Source organism: Coffea eugenioides, chromosome 1 (assembly GCF_003713205.1).
Source record: "Coffea eugenioides isolate CCC68of chromosome 1, Ceug_1.0, whole genome shotgun sequence".
Lineage (NCBI taxonomy): Eukaryota > Viridiplantae > Streptophyta > Magnoliopsida > Gentianales > Rubiaceae > Coffea > Coffea eugenioides.
The window spans coordinates 12,190,237-12,209,858 of record NC_040035.1 but is presented as its reverse complement, the minus strand read 5'-3'; the positions used below and the strand labels follow the sequence as shown (position 1 = coordinate 12,209,858).

At 32.6% G+C, this 19,622-nt stretch overlaps 1 protein-coding gene across 3 annotated transcripts; it reads right to left on the bottom strand.

The window, feature by feature from the left end:
* Positions 1–10,989: 10,989 nt before the first annotated feature.
* LOC113750494 (FT-interacting protein 7-like) lies at positions 10,990–14,491 on the bottom strand. 3 transcript variants are annotated; one of them, XM_027294462.1, is made up of 3 exons: positions 14,398–14,491; positions 14,018–14,065; positions 10,990–13,663 (listed from the first exon to the last, which is right to left on the bottom strand). In XM_027294462.1, exon 3 carries the CDS (start codon positions 13,513–13,515, stop codon positions 11,227–11,229), a length of 2,289 nt encoding a protein of 762 aa, XP_027150263.1. In that variant the 5' UTR covers positions 13,516–13,663; positions 14,018–14,065; positions 14,398–14,491; the 3' UTR covers positions 10,990–11,226. The 3 variants fall into 3 exon arrangements, with proteins under 3 accessions (XP_027150263.1, XP_027150274.1, XP_027150268.1); XM_027294473.1 differs by having other exon boundaries at positions 10,990–13,612; XM_027294467.1 differs by having other exon boundaries at positions 10,990–14,065.
* Positions 14,492–19,622: the final 5,131 nt, after the last annotated feature.

Here is a 19,622-nt window from a genome sequence, read left to right as displayed (position 1 = left end):
GGTGGCTTGGCTGGAGGCAGGAACTCATAATGGGCTAAATGGCTTGATAGTGGCTTGGCGGTAGGAAGTATGAAAACCAAATTTTTGTAGGATGCAAGAAGTCAATTTTTGGTAAAAACGAGGTTGGGACCAATCGAATTGTTTGGATACCCATTCTTTTGAAAAAGTTATTTTATTTACATCATAAATATATTTTTAAATTATTTTTTTATAATTTTGATTACCTTTCTATTTCATATATATCACATCATAAAAAATATTATAGTATTATTTTTAAAAAAATTCAAATAATCGTCTATCCAAACACACTCAATAAGTACATAGGAAAGACGTAAGAACTCTTTTTATATATATATATAGAAAGAGGTAGGAACAACTAAGAATACAACAAAAGTTACAGACATATTGATTATGAAAATTATAGATACTTTTGGATTATAGTAGCATGCATCATAGATAGGACTATAATGGCATCGCTGACAATGTAACTTTAAAAGTTATAAAAACGCCTAAAACTCTTCATACATCTTTTTATCTTTTTTTTTTGTCCGACACGATAAATTTATACTACACATACTCCTACTCTAAACTAGGGGAAGGGAGGGACCCAAAGGGGTCAAGGGGTAATCCTGCGGGGACTGAATCACCACCCGTTGGCGAAACATTTCAAGAAATCCTGGATATTAGAATGTATGCTAAGAGATTCAATCCCTTGACCTACACCCAAGTAGAGACTTGAGACTCTCTTGATGGCCTAAAGTAGTTAGTTGCTTAAAACTCTTCATACATCATAGATAGGACTATAATAGCATCACTAACAATGTAACTTTAAAAGTTACAAACACCCCTAAAGCTCTTCATACATGCCAAAGATTTTAAATATTTGTTTGAGTGTCGAAAATTCAAGAGATGGAAATATCTAAAAGTTAAAGATAAGACCATATATATTAACAATGGGTTGAGAAAATTAGTAATTAGTAGAAGTTTGTAACTTTGAAAATCACAATGTTGATAATCTTCCTATTTTTCATTTCTGAATCATTAATTTTTTTTTTTCTGACCAATGTTGTCCGATTTTTCTTATCTATAAATTTTGCATGTATTTACCACCTATACTTTTTAAACACTGATACAATTTTTTTTAATCTAAGGCATTAAATAGAAACAATTTGGATATTCGTATGTATCTGTAACTTTTAAAAGTACAATAATTCGATTCACAAAGACTTGATGGTTCAATAGATATCTTATTCTTCCTGCCGTTAGTATTCTTCGGCTCTTCTTTATGCCTCTTAAGTAGTCCTACAACAAGAGCAAATGGTGGTTTCTGAGTGTGCGCCTGACCGAAGTGGCTATTTTATCTTCCTCAATGATGGATCCAAGTCAAAAAAAAAAAAAGACTCAATTCTTCGTTCTTCTCAATTAAATACAATAACTCCACTGAAAAAATTGTTACGTAATACTAATATAATTTGTATTATTATTTGGCTTGATTTAATATACCCACACCGAAGAGTAATGACATAACAATTCATTGGCCGATGGACAAGTTTGTATCGGTCTAAGCAGCCTTAGCTTTTCTATAAGGTGTCCCGACAAAGTAACTTTATTTCAGTATACTCCCAATGCTGATCATTTCCATGTAATAAACATGTGGAATTATTTCTGGAGGTTTCTGACAGTTCCACTATTCTCCCCTAAGATTTTCAAAATATCAAAAACCTCCCCTAAAGTCAATTAGCTGGTAACAAATCAACCCAATTCAAATAAAAATATATATATATATATATATAATCCGTATTAGGAGAGAGAAAATAATTTGATTCCATAACTACCCTTAAATTTTGCATTAGGTAATTAATTTACTATGAACAATATATATCTATTTTAACTTTATCAAATGTGAAGGAGTGTAAGTGAAACTGTTTACAAAAGTAAGGCTTCAATTTCAAGATTGTGCAACTATTATCGCATTCATATAGTGTAAACAAAAGATCAGCCTTCTAACTCAACAACAAATTTAGTAACTCAAAGTCTCATCTACATATTGCACGTGTAATATTACACTATTACATCTATTATAACACATCAATAGCATACGCTACTATAAGAGAAACAAAGCATGTAAGCCCTGCTACAACCAACATTTTAGTTTAAAAAAGATCATTTCTTGAATGATCACAAATAAGAAAAAAATTGTTATCATTAAAATGTTTTTCAATTTAATACCATACAACCAACAATCTTTACCTTATATTTTATACAACACCAACACCTATTTTCCATGACAATAAAAGTAACAATCAAGATAAAAAAAAAAGAGAAAAAACACGATAATTGAATAGTGATCATCAAATGGAGCAGATTATATAAAACATAATACAAACTACATAATATCATTTTTCATTTTTTTTTGTTTGATCCAAGATATTCTTTTTCACTTGCAGGGTCACTTTTAAGCATGATCATCAAGAACTACCTTAACATCTACAATCAAATAATAAAAATTTCCAAAATTTAAGAGCAGAAAAATCTTAGAGGTTGACCTTAAGATTTTCACAATCACCAAAATTTGACAAAAATTTCTAAGTAAATTTCCTCTTCAAGTCTCCTAAATCCTTAGATATGTCTAAAGAAGCTCTATTTTTCTTATTCCACAAAAACCACTAAAGTCTAAATCATTACTTCTACTCATGCATATCAATTATCAATAATAGCAAGGCGAATATTTGGCCCCTTTTTGTAATGGCAATTTAGAAATTTTTTTTAAAAAACTTATAAATTGTCATTGTTTTTGTTGAACCTAGTTAATAATAATTTAACTAATCATGTGAACATAATTGCAAAATATCTCTTAAGTTGTGTGGATAGTTAAGTCATTTCTCCATGATTGATGTAACAATTGGACACCAATGACCTAACAGAAGAGGTTTATGATATTTTAGAAACCTCAAACCTCAGGAGAAGGCAGTGAGACTCTCAAAAACCTTGGGGAAGGTTTTTGAAATTATCCCTAAACATATCTATAAGACGAAAAAAGGAAAGGCCAAACATCCATGCAACATGCAATTTTCACAACCAAAATATAAAACTTCCAAACGTAAAAGATTTTGGGGATAATTTCCAAAAACCTTAATTGAAATTCCTCATAATATCACTTAATTAGTACCCTTAACCTATCTCCCTTGAATTGACTTTTTGATAACATGCCAGCCAATTTGGTATTTTAGTTGCAACGCTACCCTTATGTTGTCCTATTTATGAAACTTATAGCAACAACAAAAATTAAAATAAAGATAAAACGTAATATGAAACTATTAGGGATTATAAATGCAACAAGCAGTAACTTTGCAGCAATTTCAACTATTACCTAGCATAATGGATGCTGCTTTAATTCACACAAAAAAAAAAAGCATGGACAAATTCTAGCTATATATTTGGTTGTGAGATTGTTTTTAGATTAATCTTTTCAATACTAGCTTATTTATAAATTTTGAGTATAGATTATTTAAGATTTTAAATTTGAGTATAGCTTGAATAACATCGTGTATTAAAATATACATCCTAAAAGAAATTACTTGGCTTCCTCAAATCCATGTAGCAAAATTTTCTAAGTGTTAATTACTTATCAAAATTTTTCAAGGGGTGGCCGTTGACTAAATTCTCAATCTAACCACCTTCTTTACTTTCCAACTACGACTTGGATGCAAAGAAATATGAATCAATATTGGATGACCATTCAACTTAACCACCTTTTTTACTATCCCACCATCAATATGAATCAATATTGGATGGCCATTTGATTATGGTTTGTCTGTATTTTTTTGGTTTTAAAATTATCTTTTTATTTGGTCTTTTTGGTTAAACAGTTATTAAGAGTGCAAGAGCTATATCATCAATTCATGACCTTTGAAGGAATGTGTGGTCTCATCAAACTAACAGGAGAGATAAGTAAGATTTTAGAAATCTCAAGAGTGTTGAGTGATATTATAAAAATCCTCAAGACAGGTTCTTGAAACTATCCCAAGATTTTATTTACCGCGGCTCTTTTCTCCTTGTAAAGCGGATAGGATATATTTCAAGCAGATCTAAGGCCGGAAAGCTTGACAATCTTGCGTTTCAGCCCCTTGATTACGGTAGGAATTGAAATTTCCGCTCTTTTTTTGTGTGGAAAATATCAATTCTTGGAAGCAAATATTCCATATTTGTGACCCTTTTGAAAAACAAGTGTATAAGCAATCTCACAAATTTTCAGTACACGTATGATCATTTATCAATATTCTAAAGGATTATGAATGCATCGCCATCAAAGTAAATTTGAAGTCTAAACCAAGCTTCCTGTGGTAATACGGCACTTGTAGCTCCTCCACATTACATCCAAGGAAAAAAAACACGTAAGTTTGGATAGGGAAACACACACACACACATATAAAATTTTACTTACATTTAAATACATTTCTTATAAACCATTTATCTTACATATATCATATTGTAAAAAAATATTACTGTTATTAAATCAAATAATACTATATTCAAGCACACTCATAATATTATTAGTCCTCATCCCGTTTTCCAAGCATCCACAATCTATTCTAGTAATATATTTCGTTAAAAACAGGAAATTTTACATGACACAGAATTAGATGTTTGGATGTGTTGTCACAAAAATAACCATGCAGCATCCAAATCTAAAACTAAAATGTAGAACTCCCAGGGGCAAAAGATTTTATTTACTACTCATTTTCTCCTTTAAAGTAGATAGAATATGGTTCAAGTGGATTTGAGGCTGGAGAGTTTGGAAACTTAAGCGTTTTAACTCCTTGAATATGATAAAATTTGAAAATATTAATCATGATTTTTATTTCGTTCCTTTCATATTTTGTGGAAAATATTGATTCTTAAAAGCAAACACTTCATATTTCTGAAATTTTTGACCAAAAAAAAAAAAGGTGTATACACAATCTCACAAATTTTTCATACGCATATATGATCATTCTATCACTATTGTAAAGGATCATCAATGTATCGCCATCAAAGTAATTTTTACTTCTAAACTACGGCACCAATAATTAACTCCTCACATTCAAAGAAAATAAAATTATATTATTAGTCTTCATCCTGTTTTTCCAAGCATACCCATTTGAATAGTAAAAAAATCTCTCCTCTTGTAATATATTTCGTTGATAATAGGAAATATTGCATTACAGCTAACTATAGGCTTCGTTTGGATCAGCTATTTTTTAGGATATTTTAGAAAAATTTTACTGTAGCAGAGTTTTTAAAGTATATTTTGAGATATTTTTATTAAATATTTTGAAATATTTAAGAGTAGTAGAGTTTTTAAAATATATATTGAGATATTTTTTAAACATAAAAAAAATTAAACTATTTTTTAGAATATTTTTTAAAAATTTTTATAATTTTTAAAAAATTAATTTTTAAAAATCTGAAGGATCCAAACAGAGCTTACGTTTTTGGATGTGTTACCACTCAAAATCCTCTCAGTTAAAGAAAATCTTGTACTATATCAGTAGGCGGATGATGATGAGCGGGCCTTGTAGTCCCAATTCAGTGATTTGAAGTTTTGTACAGTCTCCAACTAAAAGCCCAATATACCCCATGTGGCCCTAAAGTCAAACTTATCCTTGACAAATTGTTTGGAGGCATAATAAATATTGGTAGTATAACCCGTCGAATCAGTCACTATTGATTACCATTTCGGCAAGAAGAGGGGACAAGAATACTTGTCAATACAACCACTTGTGAACGGTGTAACTCTGTATGAATAATTTGCAACTCTATAAAATGTTATAACAGATATGTAATTATTATATATGAAACCTAGATAAAGAGTAACAGATATTACACTTTTATTATAAGATTATACAATCAGTTAAACAAGAGTTACAACTTGTTTAGATTATATTACATTATTTAGGAATGATTGAACTGATAGCCGTTTCAGCCGTTCTTACTCCTTTGCCCATTCGAGCTGGCCAGCTACGGGCTTCATTCACTAACAGTTAAGAAAAAAAATAAAAAGATGAAACCGATAATCCTTGATCATTGGCCGGTGATAATGCCATAGTTGCTATTTTAATGTAAGACCAATTTTCGTTCAAAATTATAAATGTATCCTTTCTGATGTGAACTCAATCTTTTACAAGTGGGAAGTAGGTTTGTCATTTTTTGATAAAAGTTGCTTTGACGTTAAAACACCAACTGTGACTGTATAGTTTACCTTTAGTACTAGGAAGTCAACAAAGGGCATGGAACTCTTTTCAAAAAAAAACAAAAAAAAAAACAAAGGGTATGGAACTATTTGCAAATTGAGATTTATCGGAAATTGAATGATGGAGATTATTATGGAACACAACTTTCATTGAGTGTTAAATTTTTTTTTATATTTTTGTATATTTTTATTTTAGTGACTACCTTTATTATTTTACTTTGTATATTATATGTTATAATTGACACTAATAATTGTAGAGAGTAAGTGTTAAAGTCCTTAACCAAAACACCCCAATGGAGAATTTAATCAATCCCAAACGTAAAACCTTGGCACATTGAACAAATTGGTCCTTTTTTTCTTTTTATAAGAGAAACTTTTCAATCTTTTTTCGAAGAAACCAGCATTTTGCACATAAATATTTGCTACAAGTGGGTACCTAGCTAGCAATTCGTAAACATTGAAAGCATCCAAAGTTAGACCAGCATTAAATATTGTGTAAATCTAATTAAGGTTATATTTAAGTCCTCAATTCACTTTTTTTTTTTTTGAAGGGTCCTCAATTAACTTTCAATAAGCAAAATTTCACCACCAATTAGGTCATAGTAACAACAAATAGAATCCTAAGGATTGAATCCCAAGAATAGAAGTTGATGTATATTGATGTTACATCACCATGCAAATTAAAAGTGACAAAACTTGCTGTTCCGTTGCTGAAATTTTTGCGACTCAATGTATTGCAAAATCCAAGACTCTCTCCTTTTCTCTTGCCAAACGAATTGAAACGAAATTTCTTAGCAATTGCAGTACCCAGCTGGCCTTTTTTGTTTTGCCACTTTGTGCCTTGGGACAAACCAAAACCAACAGTTGGATTGATTCAGAAGAACCATGTTAGTCCATGACAATTTCGTCATGAAGGTTGCAATGCAAAAAATCTACAGCTCAGTCAGCTAGCTTCTTGGAGTTAGTGTTGTCTCCAACTGATGAAATGCCTACTTTCAATATTGACATCTAGGGGTGGTAACCTGTGTGGTGAAATGAGTAAACTTATGAATTAAAAAAAAAAAAAGGGTTATGAGAAAAGAACACCATACTTTTTTTTTATAAACAGCCGAGTGCTATTATATGATACTGGTATTTTATCAATATCAACTGTTTTTCTAAACAAAACCTCTGGCATGAGATATACACCATTCTTCTTTGTGACAATTTGAAAAGCAGATCTAGTGATTTTTATTTTTTTTTGCCATTTTACGCTTACTATGAGCTTGACGTTGTTTCTCGTGAATTTTTTCTTTTTGTTCAACAAATAACGAAGCATATCTCTTTCTTGCTCTTTCATTCCGAAGCTGTTTTTTAGCATTCAGTTTATTGTTACATCCATCCATTCTAAACAGTGGCGGAGCCAAAAAAAATTTTCAATGGGGGCAAAAGCAATACTAAAATTTTTTACCTACTCTTTTTCTAGTTTTTTAAGGAAAAAAAAAATATTCACCAACAAGCTGAAATGAAAATCCCTTTTTTAGCTTACTTCAAATGGAATTTTGTGGCCCACATATCCTTTTAGAATATTAGTTTATGAACCAATTTAGAGGATCACGTAATTCTTTCACTTCCTTCGTAAAAAAACTCTAGAGGCACATTTAAAATTATATCAAAATTCTACAGGTATTATAGGAATTTAAGAAGGACAGTGGGGGCCGTGCCCCCAGTGCCCCCACCTTAAATCCGCCACTAATTCTAAAATTTGATGCAAGTAAGATAACTTTTTAAAATCTGCTATCATAAGTACAACGATTACCTAATGGTTCTAGAGTTTAAACAACCTCTAAGCAACAGCAATTCCATTGAACAAATGCAAGTTCAAATAAATAGAGAGAAACCAAATAAGCTAAACACCAATTTTGTCAGCCGCAGTAATCCAGCGATAACAGTAACTAAGGCAAAGGCAAATGAGCCATATATGCAAATCACAACATATGTATCTCATTAATGAACATCACCCTGCATGCAGCAAAACAAGATCTTGATACTCTTCACAACCAATAGAGAAACAACCATTTAACAAATAGCAAAAGAGTGTCTGCTAAGCTTATCTACTAAACCTTAAACCCTAACACAGTTCCAGTTTTTTTTGTGCAAGTGATTGTTAAAGCAAGGTATAAAGATTCAACTACCTACAACATCAAAATGAGAATCAACAATTCACATATACTAATTGTGAGTGAAGATTTAAATCTTACCGTTAAGTCAAAATTCTAGTATACAGATAACTTTTCCTCACAATTCAACCATCTACACCTATGAAAATCAGATTTTCCAAGCACAGTTAGAAGAAAAGTCAAATTTTCAACATTCACAGGTATCATCTACTTCGTAATGAAATGCTCATATTCATATAATAGCTAATGAGAAAAATTGCAGTACAAAACTCATAGTATCTGATGTACCAGTTGACTACAAAAAAGTGAAAAAAAAATAGACATAGAGAAAAAATAAACCTGTGCGAACACCCATAAAAAGATATGGAATACAAACACCTGAACCAACATTCTTCAATACCCAAAACCCTCATTATTGTTATGAAGCTCCAAGGCATTACAATTATTTAGGTAAATGAATAGAAATGATTCTTCACCTAGTCCACATTAAAGCTCTCTTTAAGATAAATAAATTAGTGATTTCAATAAACCACACTCTTTACATCAGTTTCATTCCATCATCTAGAATTTCAAGAATTGTAAAAAAAAGAGGAAAGGTGCTGCAGTTACAATCCTAATGAGTTACATGAATGATTCTTCATCTAATATGCATTAAAACTCTCTTAAATAGAGCTCAATTACTCACTCATTTGAGTTCTCCCCATTCTTTATTCAAATTGAATTGCATGTCTTTCATTCTGCCTGGTTTCTCATCTATCGACATCCTTGTTGTATTTGTATGAATGACACACTTAATGAATAGTTTAGCTGTTAAGCTGTTAATTTAAGAAAGTGATAATCACTGCCAAGGGTAATATAGAGAAACACTGCTAGAGGAAGCATCACAATATTGTACTCGTAGCTAAATCATTTCCATCGCACGTCTCCCCGCCTCAAATTATCCCTAGACATAGCGCACACAAATTTCCCAATAGTCTGCCACAGCCCCACTTGAAAGAAGTGTATAGCCAACAATCAATTGCAAAGTGCTTTTTATACATGTATAGAATGCCTGCGATACCTTAGGCTTTGATATCTCTCTGTTCTTGGTTTGACCAGGCCTAATTCATTTGTTAGCTACTTGCTATCTAGTACTACTACTATATAGGCCTTGTTTTCCATTATTTTAGATTTTATAAAATTTGATTATGAAAAATAATTATAGAAAATCATTAGAATCAGAAAAAGTGATTGTTTAGTTGATTATATATTTTAATTTTTTTGTAATTAAAAAATCTATATTTTGAATGCAAAAGTAAAAAAAATATAAAACTGATTATCCAAAATCAGAATTTATATTCAACTAAGTAATTAACCAAGAACAAGTCCATAGTATATAGCAGTGACGAGATATTCTCCAAAATCTAAATGCTTTCAATGACAACCGAAATTTCTTCAAAGCACATTTCTTTGATGGAATACCCACTTTTCGGTTTCTAATAATTTTATAGCAGCAAACGTAAATATTTTGTCCAATTTCTGGCAAACAGTTTCCAGATAGTGATGCAGAATTAAGATATTCAATAATTTTTTTTAAAAAAATATTAATCCCTGTGCCCCATGGATAGACTCTAATAGTCTGATTATGGGTCATGTCTGTTTGGGCTGAATTTACGTGTCGTTTGGTAGGCCTTACATTAAACAGGCCAGGTAGATCCAACTCAAACTAAGTTAGGCCCATAATTCTATTGGAGCATGAGCTAAATAGCCTGAACTATACTTGGAAAGCCCATAAACACTAGTCAATTCATGAGTCCACTTCGTCCTGGTCATCCTGACCTGAAGAGAGCTTTACAAGTTGCAAAAGAAGGTTAAAACCTGTGCAGTAAATATTTATTTTTTTCGAAAATGCAAGAACACTATAGAATGTAAAAGATATGGTTGAAAATTTACGAAATTTTTTTTAAGAGTAAATCTTATATACACTGACAGTGTATACACTATCACGACTAGATGCACGACATATATGCAAAATTTGGGTTTCAAATTCAAATTTGGATTATGCGTCATGCATCCAATGGTGAAAGTGTCTATACTGTCAATGTATAGAAGATGAATCATTTTTTAAAAATGCATGAACACTGTAAAGAGTAATTTGAATGAATTTGTACGAACTTATTCTTTTTTCTTTTTTTGATAAAAATAATGATTTCATGAATGTTTGAACTTATTCTTAAAGTCGAACAATTTGATGTAATCCTACCAACTTAAGTTAATCTGCACATCCTTCTTTCTAATTTTTGCAAAAATTCTTGTACATTAACAAGAACCGTGTGTACATTTTGCAATTTTTGTTAAGTGAATTGAGTGGCTTTGATTTGACCCAAAGAATATACATGTGACCTAGCCCAAAATGACCCATACAAGAATGTTAGGTGCAGTGCAATCATTCATGTGTCAAAAAATAGTAGGTGAGTAAAATAAATTTTACGAGATTATTCTTGCTGTATCCTTCCTACCACGGAAAAACATACACCTCATGCTCACCTATTCCTGAAATGCAAAGTAAGCAAGATAATTTAGTTTAAATTTACCAAATCACAGAAATAAATGGTCTAATGTTAATCAGCACCTACTGTGACCAAAACAGTTATCTGGACCCCTTAAAAGTTTAACTACAGCAATTACTTAGTCAAAATTTAAGGCTCCCAGATATAAGTTAATAACAAATCTTTCTGAGATCATTTACAGGAAAATAGTAGATAGATGCAGAACAAGTTGCATGCATAATGTTTACATCTTACAGCCTTTCCAGCATGACTGAAAGAATTGGAATAATCAGCATTGGAATTGTGCCTATAGCATGTGGTCTGTTTTTGCTGGCAACCTTCTGAAGAAGTTGGATGATATTGAGGGCAGCTTCTGGCGAAGTTTAGGATGTCTTAACACATAAAATCCAACAAGAAGTACCACAATTTGGAATGGGGTAACATAGAGCACAAGGGCAGCAACTAAGCAAACTGCCAAAAATAAGGCTGATGCTCTAGGATCTCTCCAATTTACAAGAGAGTAAAATCTCTCCCCTTGGGTTGCTAGGTCGCCGAGCACAGTTTGTATCCTGCCACCAATACTTCTTAGACGATCATACCTCATCCTTACGCTATCTGATGATTTGGTGGTTGGAAATGTGTCAAATTCTTCATCAAGTTCATCAGGTCCAACTGCATCAGCATGAGAAAGCCTAATATCCATGTGGGGAGGGTGTCTTGGTTTCCAGCGGTATCGCCAAACCCCAATGAAGAAAAGATATAAGAAGAAAGTAGGGAGTATAAGTTCTGGGAAAAGAACCAAAATCACAAAAAGAATGTGAATCAGAATGGTGGTAATAGGATTTTTCCACTTGCATATCTGATCAAACCATTTCGCAACTGCTATGAAACCACCCAGAACATTCATTACCCTGACAAAATTAGCTTTTGCCTTCCTCACACTCCATAAGTGTGAACCAACATCCAGCATATACTCCACAACTTCTCTTTTCAATGGTGGTTCTGATCGGCCGAGCCTTATTGCGATTGTCTGAATTGCGTGGTACCTTAAGACATCAAGCTGAGTCACTGACAATGGATGGACATAGTGCATCTTTGGAAACAATGGATTAGTATATTTGTACAGCATATTGAAGTATGATGAACACGAGAACCTCACGGCCAATTGAACTTCTCCCATCTTTTTCACTCCTGAAGGTAGCAAGACAATGAGGGGATATGAGTGTGTATAAACGCGTTCTGTCTCAAGTGTGGATAGCCTGATCCTTACCTTGCCAATACTTGAATCTTTCCCTCCTTGAAGATGACCATTGTCAAATACCCCTACTGTAATCACAGTACAAGGATCAAATACCTCCCATGTGTACTGCTCATTCCATCTAGGGGAGAAGCTATCGATGATCGTCCTAGTTCGAACCCATTTTGGTCCATATTTAGCAACACAATAAGCATCAGTTGTTCCTCTTCCATCTTTGGTCTTCATTGATGACAATCCTTTGGCACTTATAATTCCCAACTCAAAAAGACCAACACTGGACTTCCACAACTGCTTTGAAGTAGGTCTAAGATCACTGCAATATTGTGTTGACTCATCAAATACATGATATCCACCATCCAAACTGATCCTCAAATGAATCTTACTTGCAAACTTAACCTCCCTCTTCTCCCTTTCTATAACCGTGTGTTTCTCTAGATTATGCCATTTTGATGGGACAGCCTTATTATCAAATCTCCTGTGCACAGTGTTGAGAAGAATCAGGCACTTTCCCAAGACTTCTCCCTTATCCTCAACTGTCATCACCAATTGCTCCTCAAATCTTTCAGCAACTACAAATATCAAATCCTCATTCCACATCGGATTTACACTCTTTACCATTTTAGTTCTGAGAGCCTGATTTCCAAGGACAACTTTCACACACACTTCGGGAGGCTTACTCTTATCACTTGGATTCAGATCCTGACATTCAATTACATTGACTCTGAGATACCATAGTTTAGGCGAAAGGTACACCTTCCCTCTGATTTTGGAAACGTTTTCTCTGCCAACTGCTGCTGCATCTGAATGCCAAGCATCAGGAAATGCCTCATCTGCTTGAGTTCCCTTCCAAACAGCAAGCATGATTTCACCATGCCTGAGCTTGTCGCCCCTTTTGTCTTCCAATCTATACCATTGTGGAGCCAAGGGACTATCTGGTGGAACCCTTCTCGGGATTTCAATAAAATCAAATGTTATCCTGCCAATGAAATCATCCAACACAACATCTTTATCTTTTACCACGACTTCAACAAATGAAGCTTGAAGTTTATCCTGAGAGAAAGCAAATACATAATTCCACTCTGGATTGGATTTCTTTTCAAAATGCTTTGTAACTCCTTTATAGTTCCCAACCTTCACTTCCGCGTAAGGATCACAACTGCCTGTGACATCCTTCCCTGGTAGATCCCTAGCTTTGACTACCCGGACATAAAGGTACTGCATCTGCTCAACGAGGTCATAGGTGCAAGTAAGCTTATCGCCATCAATGATAGCTCCTGAGCCAGCAATTTTTGGAGCAGTCTCCTTGAGAGCAAACTCTTCAGGTTGCGGAAGCTTCATTTGCTTGTTATTAGCACCAAAATACACACAAGATATACACAGTTTAGACCCAGATTTGGATTTAGAATGCCTTCCACTACTTTCTCACGCTGTCAAACTGCATCGGAGTTTGTAAACATCTCGTTTTCAATGTTTGGCTTTCTTGAGACTGCAAACGCATTCTCAATTTTCATGTTAGATTAAGAAAAATCAGTAAGTGAAGGAGCATTAAAGAATCCTGAACAATTAGAATATCAAATTGCAAATGGATGCGGTTTAATCAAGACAGAGTTGCCACAAATCCAGTTAATTTAACGAAAGTTCTTGAAAAGATTTTCTCAGCGAATGTCCGGATACTTCAGTAGCATGGTTTTTGATCAAATGATATCTTAGTTTGAATAGAAGAACTGCTCTCTATTGCTCAGGACATGAGCTCAATAATCAAGGGAGTAAAGGTTTAATTGAACTCAGATACTTTAGGGTCAGAACTGGCAATAACAGAAATGAAGAGAAGAAACAACACCTTCTGGATGGATCTGTTGACTAACTGATTGCAGGACACCTCCCAAACCTACACAATCAATAAAACGGAAATGATCAGACACAAGTTGGATTTAAATCAACGAGGCTGCAACAACATAAATTCAATATACTTGAAAATCTTCAACGAATTAAACTTCATTCAGTATAGAACAGGTGTGCATCTAACATGCTACTCAGATACAGGGAGAGAGTTGCATGCAACATAAAATGAACAGAGAAAAAGAAAAGAAAAAACAAAGGCTTCAAACTCCAATGTTGAATGTAAAACACTCATGCAAGCTAAGTTGGAGATGGTATCTTTTTTGATCCTGATAAGAGAGTGCAAAAAGTTTCTGCTAAAACTCTGCCTTTGCAGCTTACATGAAAGAGGAGAGACTTGCAGTTGAGAGAGGGTACTAAGCGGGTGACTTAAGTTGTAAGACTGTTGAGAGAAATCAGAGTTGTTCAGAGCAGCTACAACTAAATACTCATCAAAGAAGACTTATTCCATCTGTTCTGGTAGGAAATGGTAACAAAAGGGGAGTAGGACCAAGTTAAAGAGAATTAAAACTAGGAATAGTGTACTAAACTAAATGCAGTGGGGTATGATATAAATGAATCTCCTCAAGATACACATGCAGCTAACCTGGCTCTCGTCTTTCTAGCACATGATACTAACTCTTATCCAAAAATAATCCTATTGAACATGCTGATAATTTTGGCACTAATTATTCTTACTATTTAATTTGCAATTTGGAAGTAAATTCGTTTCACTCAGAGGTCACAATTTTACCAAGTCATCACACCAAACTAGCTATCATTTGTCACTCTTTTAACCTGAACCAGAGACGTATCCTCCTTTTGGAATATGGCAAGATATTGGTAGTATGTTAAGAGTTTATGTCAGATGTACAAAATTCCCCTCCATATGTGATGACGAATTCATTGTCCCCTTATTGCATAGTCTTTTTTGCATTTTTGGTGGTACAAATTTTTTTTTATTTGTCTGCATGATGATGATGATAAGGTAAATTTTGTCTTTTTTTTTTAAATTTTTATATTGGTCTTTGGTCTTTGGTCTGATGTCCAATCTCTGAAAATCCCAACAAAAATGTAAATTTCACATATTCATCAAAGCATAGCACCGCCCTGCCTTGAATCAAGAATTTGTTTACCATAAACAATCTGGAAGAAGTGTTGTCAACTCATTATGATACGGATAAAGTAGGGTTGGCATTAAGGTTTAAGGGTCAGCTGAGACAGGACACTTTCTAATTTATTAAATTTTCTTGCCATATTAAACAAGTCCCCATGCACTTTATGCATTTCTTTTTCATTAAACGTGTAATATATGACATATTAGGCAAGCTCAAAAAGAGCAAAAAAAAAAAGAAAAAAAAAGGCATGTTAAACAAATACGACAGCAAAAAGAAGAAGTGGAGAAGGGTATTGCATTTTAATTTGCAGTAGTTCATTTAATGCATTTCATTTATTATGTTTAATTATAGTCTTGTTAATGGGGGCTTTCTTTTCTAAAAGCGGTTTTAAAAACTAATTTCTGAATAAAAGAGCTCAAATTTGAGGAAATATATTTGTCCATAACATTTGAACGTTTTCTTCTTTTTTTTTTTGAAGGTGCATAAATTTTTAATGTGCAAGGTCTATCCTTTGCAAAAAAAAAAAAAAAAGAAGCTTTCCTTCCATGCTTTCTACTAGTATGTTCAATTTTACACACACACACATGTATATATGTGTGTATGTATATATCTATATGTATGTATGTATGTGTGTGTATATATATTTTGTGGATGTGGGATTGGACTAGATCAACCATAGACTGAAAAACAAACTAATATATCTAAAATTACTTTTTCACTAACACAATTAAGTTTAGATTAACATACTTTAAGCAAATGAAAGAGGGCCATGTCCATTTTCACCAATCTTTCCTGCATCAGCAATTCAACCACGATTTAACTCATGAATATCATTACGTTTTTGCTAGTCACACTCAAAAAAAAAAAAAAAAAAAAGTGGGGAAGAAGAAGAAGACAAAACTAATCTTGATTGGAAAGCCAACAGAAGCACATGTCACCAAGGGGCTTCTTCTCTGATAAGCTTATGTTGGATAAGTCTCTTACATGAAAAATGATGCATTTTGCTCTTCCAAAAAATCAAAATTCAAAAATGCAATTCTAAATCCCATTTTGTATAACAACACCCCCCCCCCCCCCCAACAAAAAAAAAACCAAAAAAAATCCCAAAATATACAACTTACACCCTAAGAATAAATGGAACAGGCAACTTTTTCTACAAAATAGCCATCTATTGTCATCATATGTTCCTTCCATTCTAGCTTGGCTTTTCAAATTGAAAATATAAAGTGGTGTCATCATAACATTTTTCTGCAAAGAAGTGATCAAAATTCTTAGATTTTTAACATTTTGGGGACAAATATGCATCACTTTCTCTATGAGAAACCAAAAATGGACAATTTGAAAATGTGTGTGGCCATTCTTCTTGTCCTGGCTTAGTACTACACCATATATGGTTTTCACTTAATGCCCTCTTTTAGTACACCATGTAATACATACATGAATTAAAGATCTATCGAGTGCTCAATTTCTCATTTCTCACTTTGGAACTTCGACCTTCTAAATTAGGTAACACAACTTAAGCATATACACAATCTAAAAGCCATATAGGCAGCTCAACTAATTATATGTCGTTTACTACGAAATCAAAGCGTTCCATACTTTGAATTGAAAGTTTTATTAATTATGAATTGGAGCTTTCATGGGTCCAAAATCAACTTCAAGACTCAAGGGGTAACGTGCTGCATTCATTTCCATATAGTCTATAGTCTTCTATTATAGGCTGGTAAGAAAATGTAGAGGTTTGTGTAGCTGTCCAATGTCCTTTTCAATTACAGATGAGAAATAATTATGAGAAAGAAGTAGTGTTAGGTGTTGTTGGTTTAGACACTATATACATGTCATCGTCATGCTCAATTGGAGTTCATCCCATGCAATTCCAATCTTATCTTTTAGCCAACAAATTAGCATTCCACCAATTTTTGCAGTTAATCTACATTAGATCAATGATGTACATCAATTCGTCCGGGACGATTTCAGTAATTTATTAATGAAATTTACTTTTTATCAAAAAAATGTCCATCAGTAATTAAGAAGCTTATGATGAAGATTCTGCAAAGTTTAGTATAAACATTTGTAGGACCATCAGGGGGTTCACCTTTGAAACAAGAATTTAGGGAAATATAAGTTTGGGATGAAAAGAATGCTAATAATGAAGTGAGGGTATTAGCTGAAACAATTCAATGCTTATGATTGTACTAAGAGCAAATTACAGTTTTAATCCTCTATATTTTGGGTCTGTTTGGATGACACATTTGGTCTAGTCATTTTCAGTAGAAAAAATCGTTCAAAACATCCATCACTTTTAAAAGTGTACTTTTATGTACCTTACAAATTCACAGTGGTTAAATTTGGTCCCTATCTAAGTTTTTGACTAGTTTTTTATCGAAATCCACCACGTGCCTTGCTTGTAATCATTTTTTAAGGGCAAAATTGTCAAATCAAAGTTTACATAATCAAATCCATAATTCCTCACATTTCACAAAATGAATTATTTTGTCCCTCACATTTCGCAAAATAAATTTTTTTTCATCCCTCATATTTTACAAAATAAAATTTTCATCCCTCATTGATCATTTGTACGAATATTTTTCTTTAAAATTAATATATCTATTTGATTTCACCTTAACAATATGAATAGCATGTCATATATCTTATTTGATTTCACATGCACGTACTGTTCAAGTAAAATTAAAATAGATATATACAGGGGTTTAAAAAAATTGTTAGTTTTTTTACTCATGTTCATTCCTTTTACTCGAAAATTGAAAACAAAGAAGATACTTAATTCTAAACATTATTAAGCATTTATATTGAATTAAATTTGGACAGAAAAAATAAACAAAGGAAAAGTATGACAAAATGAAGTAAGTGATTGAAACTTTTAAATCTTAAAATAATCGTAAGGTAAGCAATTCAACTGTTGGTCTTAAAGGTAGCGAGTAAAAATTTCAGATTTAAATTGCAATTTGTTAGCATGACTATAAAATTCGAATTAACACTAATTAATTAGATGGTCTTATTACATAACTTAAAAAATGAATTATTACCAAAATAGAAAAGGTTGCAAATATTAAATAAATTTACATGGTGAAATCAAATATAAATATATATGGGTTTAAAACAAAATTATTAGATTTAAACCCATATATATATATATATATATATATATACTGAATAGTATATGTACAACTACAATTAGTCTATTTAGGTGAAATCAAATAGAAATATATTATATACTATTCGTACTATTCATGTGAAATCAAATAGATATATACATGAATTAAAAAAAAATTATTTGTGTACATGGTCAATGAGAGATGAAAAAATTTATTTTGTGAATGTGAGGGACGAAACAATTCATTTTGTGAAATGTAAGGAACTATAGATGGATTATGTAAATTTTGATTTGATAATTTTACCCCCAAAAAATAATCACATGCAAGGCACGTGACGAATTCCAACCAAAAATTAGTCGGAAACATAGGTAGAGACCAAAATTGACCAATATGAATTTGTAAGGGACGTAAAATTACACTTTTAAAAGTGAGACACGAAAAAAGTCATTTTACAAAATGTGAATGACGTTTTAAACGATTTTTCCTTTTCAATATCGAATGCTAATAAATTGACATATTTTACCCATTATGTTTCCAAGGGTCCTTCAACACCCAATTTCATTGCAAAGAATTGTTTTTGAAAATCATGGGCATGTAAGCTTGTTAGAACCAGGTTCATATTCAAGCAATGCATTCCTGGAAATTGTTTATCATATGCAGAATTTATGTGAAACGCAACTAAGTTAAAAATAGAGGAGATTTGGTGTTTGGAAAGAATAGTTTCACCTTAAGGTTAACACTTGAAACATAGTATTCTTCAACTTTGCCGTTTAAATATATGCAACTTTGCTCGTGAACAACTAAACGCTTCATTTAAAAGAACCATCCTGGAACATTAAAAAAAAAAGAAAGATTATTCACTTGGATACTGTATTCAACTATAAGAAACATATTTTAAACTCTTTGATCTACTACTATCTCAATTCTTCGTTTTATTTTCCAACTAAACTACACATTAAAAACATGTTTTTCATGTTTTAACGTAGTGTTGTGTTGCATGTGTCTATTTAATTATTGAAAATGGTTATTTAGAGATCACCATTTACTATATAGACACATTCCTCTGTTTCCCTATCCTCCTACCTTGCTTAAATTTCCTGTATCTTCTTGATCCGTGCTCTTTCCTTCCTTTACCACCTCCTCTACAAACCCCAGATGCTTAATGTCTCTTGAACCATTGCCCTCCTAGGTTTGCCAGGCATACAAGCTCTCTCCAAGATCGATCCAGTACACTAACCCAATTTCTAATTTTTGCAGACTTTGCTCTCCCTCCTTACCTTTTTGGCAGGGGTTTATTGACATGGCGCTGGGCAACGGATTGTTGGGGATAAGG

Excerpts from the sequence above, each read along its gene's own strand:
- LOC113750494 (XM_027294467.1), bottom strand. The coding sequence starts at position 13,515 with ATGAAGCTTCCGCAACCTGAAGAGTTTGCTCTCAAGGAGACTGCTCCA.